Genomic DNA, 7,634 nt, shown 5'->3' on the forward strand with positions numbered 1-7,634 from the left:
CAGAACTCTGCCTTCTCTGAAAACACCCTGACTCTCAAGGATGTAGGTACAGGCAGGATACACCCAAGGACAGCCTAAAGTACAAAACTCAGGCCAAAGCAGAGTAGGGTGGAAGCCTGATCTCCAGCTTCAATTGTACTTAAAGGAGCATTTCTATCGAAAGAGCCTAAACTCTATGGCCTGGATTTCAATCTCTACTCTATCACTTCCCAGGTATATGATCTTTGGCATTTACCTCTCTTAAAGGCATCTTTTATTTATTTTTTTGCTGTGTAAAATGGAAGTAGTGATACCTGCAGGAATGTTGTGAAGATTAAATGACTTAAATATAATTGCCTATGCTCAAAGCATTTACTCAAGAAATATGAGTTTGCTCCCTCTTGCTTACCTCCCCTGAACCAGGGGAGAAAAATAAAGGAGGTTATCTGGGTCAGTTAAGAAGTGAGTCTCGGTGTATGTAATAAATACTTACTCACAGGCATTTCTCTACCTTGCTGCCGAGGCAAAATCATTGAGAAGGAAGGGGAGAAGGAATTAGAAGTCTTTTCTACATGTTCATATCCCTCTATGCAGCAATTTCTGAATTCCTTGTTTTATTTCTTTGGTCCGAATCCCATATACAACAGGGTTCAAAGCAGGAGGTATGAGGTGATGAAGGACATTGAGCAAGATCAGAATGTCCATGGGGACCCTCTTCCTGGACACATTTGTCAATACCACAACCAGCAGGATGGTGCTAAAGAAGAGAATAAGGATGAAATGGGAGCCACACGTGCTCAGGGCTTTGACTGCAGCCCCCTCAGCCTTGAGTTTAAGCACAGCTCTTAGAATGAAGGTGTAGGAGAGGACGATGAGGATGAAATCTGAGCCCAGTAAGGTCCAACCAGCCACAAACTGGTAGATTCTGTTAAGAGTGAAATTGTCACAGGAGAGCCTGGACACCGAAAGGTTGGCACAGATGCAGTTCTCAATGACTTTTTTTCCACAATAACGAAGCCGGGAAGCGAGAATAGGAATGGGTGCAGCAACAAGGGCATTTCGTATGACAATGAAAACACTAGCCTTGGCCACAAATTTGTCAGTGATGATGGATGAGTATCGTAGTGGGTGGCAGATGGCCATGTAGCGGTCATAGGCCATGATCATGAATGTGCAGGACTCCATGGGGAGTAAACTGTTCATGATGAACATCTGGAGAAAGCAGGCCGAGAAGCTGATGGACCTGAGGTCAAACCAGAAGATGGCCAGGACCTTGGGGATGACGGTGAGGCAGAGCACCATGTCCAGCAGAGAGAGGAGGCTGAGCAAGTAGTACATGGGCTGGTGGAGAGAGTCCTCCAGCCGGATGGTGATCAGAAGAATACCATTGGCCCCCATGGCCAGGAGGAAGAGGAGACTGAGGGGCAGGGACAGCCAGTGCTGCCAACTCTGGTAGTTAGGGAAGCAGATGAGGAGGAATTCGGAGACTGGAGCAGTGGAGTAGTTGCTGGGCAGTGCCATTGAATGAACCTCAAGCTGAGAAGGCTTCTCTTGACTATTCTTATGGGCAGATACAAGTGGTGATTTTTTAAGTTGACTTCAAAAGTATCCCTCTCACTTATTGTTTAGGAAGCTAATTATATATAGGAGACTCTTCCTCAATAAAGCAAATTCCAGTCAATATTTTAAATGTAGATTGGTGAGACAACAAATAATGCTATGGTCTATGAAGAAAAATGAGTTAATGAGAAAACTAGTTTTGAAAAGAGAATAATAGGGAGTAACCTCACAACATTAAAAATGTGTAACAATTTAGATCAGTATGGTAGGAGTGTAAGAAAAGCAAACTCTTAATAACATAAAGGAGATAGGCCAAAAACACCTAGTTTTTACAATAATCTATTATATGATGAAGGAGGCATCAAACCTATGGTGGATAAGAAGTTTCTTTAATAATAGGTGTTTTTGAGATAATTGTTGACATTGTTGAGGGAAACCTATAATTAGGTCCTCACCTACTACCATATACCAATATAAGTGGGGATGGCTAATTTCATTGTATCCCTTTTCCAAACTCATGGTATACTAGAAGAAAATAGAATGTAAAATTGATTACATCAGTCCTTGGTTAAAACCCTAATCCTCTTTGAATATAACCATTCATTTTCCAAAGCCTGCACTTGACCATTCCAGCACCCTTGGAATAAGCCTAAAACAACAGGAAAGGTTGCTTTTACTATAAACTTATAGTTACCAGTTTTAAATGGGGCCTCAGCATTGTCTGTCCATCCTACAAAGCTTTCTTGATCAACTGTTCACTCTTGCCTTTTCAAACCTTCATTCTTTTCAATCCTTGATCTCTTCTTTTGTTGGAAGGTGACATCGACTACTACCTCACAGAGAAAAGAGAATGCATCCAGTCAGATTTTCTTCAACTTTCTAAGATAAAACTTACAAATGTGCTTGCACATTCTCCCATCTTTTCCTTGTTTCCTCCCATTATAACCTGTCCATCCTCAAAATGTCAAACCTTCCACTTCGGCATTGAATCCTAGCACTCCCAGCTTGTATTTGTATTAATTGTGCATTCTACTTCCCTAATTTTGAGTCATAGTTCCTTCTTTACTGGACCAGCACTGTCTTTCAAAGATTCTCCAGTATCTTTCATCTTTAAAAATAATTTAAAAGCCTCTTTTCTTCCTTTCAGCTATTTTTCTTTGGCCTTCCCTTTACACCCAAACTTCTCACAAACACTGTTATACTTTTCGTCTCCATTTCCTCACCTCATATCCAATCTATAACTCCCTGCAATGTGGCTTCCTTCTTTATTAGTTTCCACAATACAGTTCTCAAAAACAAACATACAAAAAAAAGAATAGATCGTTGAACAAAAAAAAAATAGATTGTTGAATCTTGCTAAAACAATTGGTCGAATCCTCTTCCTTAAAACATTCTCTTTGGTTTAATTTGTATCACAGTCTCCTGGTTTATCTCATACCTCCTGGTACCCTCATTTTCTCTAACATGTTTTTCATCTACTATCTTGGCATCAGTTTCCAGATTCAACCCTGGATGCTCTTTGATTTTCTTCCCCTCCTTCTGCTACTCTGTTCTGCTCTTTCCCACTTCTTTTCTCTTTTCCACATCTTCAATTACCATCTCTATGTTGATGATTACTAAATTATATCTCTTAACTTAGAACACTTTAGAAGCCTATTGACATATCAACTTAGGTCTCTCAAAGATATCCGAAACTCACCAAGTCCAAAATTTACTTAAGATTTTTCTACGAAAACTGGTCTTTTTCTAGCATCTCCTATCTCAGTGAATGGCATATATATCTGGACAGTTCCACAAGACAAAGACTTAAAACCATCTTGAACACATTCTTTACCTGTACCACCCATTACAAACCCACCATCAAGATCTGTCAGGTTTTCCTTTTAATTAGTTCTTGAGTCCATCTACTTCTCCATCTCCACTGTCACCATCCAAGACTAACGTACCATTATCTTTAGAATGAAATAATGAAATTACCTCCTAATGCATTCTAGGTTTTATTATAAAACCATCCATTACTTTAAAAATCAGAGAAATTTAAAAATATAAACCTGATCTTGTCACTTGTAGGCTTAAAATATACCATTGGTTTCTCATTGTTAATAAACTAAAAACAGAAGCCTTAACTTGCACTTCATTAGTTCACAAGTTCATGAGAGAAGAAACCATGCCTGTTGGGTTTTTTTTCATCACTATATGTACAGTGTATAGAAAGATTCTTTTATGAGGGCTCCTGATTCATTGAATAAATTATTTAATAAATAAGTACATGCATGAATGACAAAAATGTCATTTGCATCCTACTTAATTTTCCCATCTCATTTGATAGCCTTCACTCTCCGGCTTCCTGAGCTCTAGCTATACTGTCCTATCAGATCTTCAAATACAACATGCATATCTGCTCTTAATTCTCTTGAAAAACTATGCATTATATGCTCCCACACATACATCCTCTTACTTACTATTCATCCTTTACATCTCAATTGAAATAGTGTCTTTTCTGGGAAGTTTTCTCTAACCCTCTCCAGATAAGATTAAGGTCTCCTATTTTATGATCTCCTAGTACTTTCCCCATCCTCCCAGTTTGTAGCTATATATTTATGTGATGGTTTAGTTAAATATTCCTTTCTCCCAAGTTCAATTAGACATTTCCTAAATCAGCCTGAGAAGAAAATGGAAGCTCTTATTAAGTTGCTAACACCTTAGATGAGTTTTGATGGATGTGGAAGATTTATAACTGTGGGTGGTATATTTCAGGTATATGAAATGGATTATGTAAAAGCATGACAATGAGATAGAGAAAAACTTTGGAGGGAAACTCTATGAAATATTTAATCTGGCTGGAGTCAAGAGGATGGGGAGTTGAAGGAAAGAATAGGAAATTGAGTTGATAAAAACAGAAAGCCAGATTATGAAGGACCTTTGCTATGCTAAAGATTTTACAATTAATCTTGTAGATAAAGAGACAACAAAGAAGTATTTCTATTAGGAAAGAGACATGCCTAGGTATGGGTGACAGGAAGGTCACTCTGGATGCAATGTCATGGATGGATTTGAGAAAGGAGAGAGAGCAGAAGCAGAAGAATAGATGATGCAATAGTCAGGATGAGAAACGGTGAGTATCTGAACAAAGACTAAAGGACCGAGAATGGAAAGAAGGGGCATATTCCAATGGTAAGATAGACAGAATTTAGTGACAAATTAGTTATGAAAGACACAGTAGGTGAGAAGCCCAGAATGGCACCCTGTTTTCTGATTTAAGTAAATAAATAGAATCACTAAGATATGAAACACAGGCAGTTGAGTATGTTTAGTGTATATGGGTATATGTCAAAGCTGAGGTGTTTATATAATCTTCACATAAAGATTTATCTTAGGCTGTTGGAAATGAGGGGTTTGAACAAATTAATAGCATGTAGTTTAAGATAAAAATTCAAAGAGCATCAGCTGATGTAATTGGAATAGTATAAACTACAAACTGAGATTGAAACCCTGGAAAAGAACAACACTGAAAGTGTGAAGAAGAAAAAAAGAGATTTAAATGGGGAGTGGGGGGTCTGGAAAGATATGAAGAAAATTAGAAGAATATTGTGCCCTAAGAAAATGGAGGGGAAATTTTCAAGTAGTGTGTGGTCAAACTTGTCAGATAAGAAGTTCAGTAACATGAGAAGATGAATATCCATTAAATTTTATAAAAAGGTTGTCATCAGTGACCTGGACAACTGTCACTGGACTGGTGGCAATAGAAATCAGAATGAAGGGAGTTGAGGAAGTATAAATGGGAAGGATTGACTAGAGCTAAAGAGCCTCATTTCAAATTTGTAAGTGAACAAAAAAGCAAGACAAAGAAAAAAACAAAACACCATACTACAGCATGTTATTTGTTTAAGGAAAAGATAAAAATCCAGAAGGAAAGTAAGATAATTGGAGTCATTAGTTCACTGAGAAAGCAACTACTGTTGTTATTATAATTTTCTATGTAATCCTTAATGCTTAGCTTTTGTACCGCTCTGTCTCCCTCCACCCTACTCTGTGAGGAAAGTGCACAACCCAACATTCTCTAGGACCTCATAGATTCTTAATAAAATTTCATTGAAAAAGATTTTTGAATTAGTGGACCTTGATATTTTATATTGACGGAAATTTTCAAGGAGAGAACGTAAGAGGGGAGACTTAATCAGAGTTTCAGTGTGCTAAAGAGGACACTGAGGTGGGAAAGAAGAGCAGTTCTAATCAATACTATGAATGGTGGTCACTGAAGATTTGTGTGGTGGGCTTCAGGGAGGCAGGGCATGGCACAAAATGCATGTTAAAGCTTCGGGGTTTACTCATGCCACTGAGTACAGATGCTCCTCAAGAGCCTGGCCTTGGTCAATGGTAAAACTCTGGGTTATGTCTCTGACTTATAAGTCTTTTGCACTTGCCCTAATACAAACACAAAACAACTCTATTGTTCCCAGTATGTTGGCAAGCATTTTCTTGAATTTCCTCCAGTCCAAATCATTACTAACTTATCCACAGAAAAATCTCATCTCCCTGCACTAGTCTTCCATCTCCTCCTTGACCCTTATCCTCTCCATATCCTATTTTCTCATCCCTAATGAATGCCTTTCTTAGCACTTCGTCCTTTTCTAGCGTTGTTTGCCATCATCTCCAAACCTGCTTAAGTGCCTCCTCAAAGGCCATTTGCTAATCAACTCTCCTGTTTATCTGCTTGTGTTCATCACATATTGGCCATTTACTTGTGGAAAGACCAAATGTTTATTGCCTGAAACTCATCAAGCCCAGGACACTTGCCAGTGTTATCACTTAAGCTCCAAATTTATTAAAGTTCATTTCTTCACCATTTAACATTGGAGAATGGAGAGAAGGGGGTTAGGGAGTAAGAAAATCTGAAACAGGGGAGAAGGTAAAGGGAACAGATTACTAGATGTTCTGACAGGTGGAAGTGCATACGAGGTCTGCCAATTAAGTTCGTGAACTTCTTGCACTGATGTTGCTAAACTTTTTTGCTATCAGAGCGATTATTCATTATGAATTTGTACCAGCTGGACAAAGAGTTAACCAAGTTTACTATTTGGAAGTGCTGAAAAGGCTGAGTGAAAAAGTTAAAGGACTGGAACTTTTCACCAACAATTCATGGCTCTTACATCACAACAATGCACCAGCTCATACAGCACTCTCTGTGAGGGGGTTTTTAGCTAATAAACAAACAACTGTATTGAAACACCCTCCCTATTCACCTGATCTGGCCCTCAATGACTTCTTTCTTTACCCAAAGATAAAGAAAATGTTGAAAGGAAGACATTTTGATGACATTCAGGACATCAAGGGTAATACAATGACAGCTCTGATGGCCATTCCAGAGAAAGAGTTCCAAAATTGCTTTGAAGAGTGGACTAGGCACTGGCTTCGGTGCATAGCTTCCCAAGGGGAATACTTCGAAGGTGACCAGTGATAGTCAGCAATGAGGTATGTAGTATTTTTTCTAGGATGAGTTCTCGAACTTAATTTTCTGACCTCATACATGAACATAAATTAATAACGTGGTACACAGAGTGAAAATTAACATAGAGATTCTAAAACAGGGTTGAAAATATTAGCTGATATATACCAAGGAGGTACCACACATTTTATGTATTAATTTATTTCATAAAAGTACAATATCAAGAGCAAAGTAGTTGAGAATCTTTCTAATACTGTTCTGGACTGCCCTATCCAATTCAGGACACTGTGCCTTAAGAAATTCCTTGTCAAAGGGAAACATGGTCATGTGAGTTACAGGATGATAAAAGGCATTGGTCCTTTTGAGGGAAGGGTCAATTATAGATGCATGGCCTGCATAAAACAAGGATATCAGTGATAACTTCAAAATATATGAATGGTTATCTTGGGGTAAAGGGCAAAACTGGGACCATCAGAGAGAAATCACAGAGAAGCTGAGTTTGATTAAATACGAAAGAGAGCTTTCCTTCAGTCTAAAGAAAATTTTCCTCTCTCCAGTTTAAACTGGGACAGAATTGGAGAGAAATTTCTTCATCAGTATTTTTTCTGAATCCATGTGCTAGGTGTCCGGTGAAACACTAAACTCAGCA

General features: G+C 38.4%; 1 protein-coding gene across 1 annotated transcript; it reads right to left on the bottom strand.

Annotated features, from left to right (window-relative positions):
* Positions 1-444: 444 nt before the first annotated feature.
* LOC109460441 (olfactory receptor 56A1) lies at positions 445-1,699 on the bottom strand. Its single transcript, XM_019755832.2, has one exon. The coding sequence runs from the start codon at positions 1,498-1,500 to the stop codon at positions 556-558; it is 945 nt and encodes a 314-aa protein (XP_019611391.2). The 5' UTR covers positions 1,501-1,699; the 3' UTR covers positions 445-555.
* Positions 1,700-7,634: the final 5,935 nt, after the last annotated feature.

This window comes from Rhinolophus sinicus, linkage group LG06 (genome assembly GCF_036562045.2).
Source record: "Rhinolophus sinicus isolate RSC01 linkage group LG06, ASM3656204v1, whole genome shotgun sequence".
Lineage (NCBI taxonomy): Eukaryota > Metazoa > Chordata > Mammalia > Chiroptera > Rhinolophidae > Rhinolophus > Rhinolophus sinicus.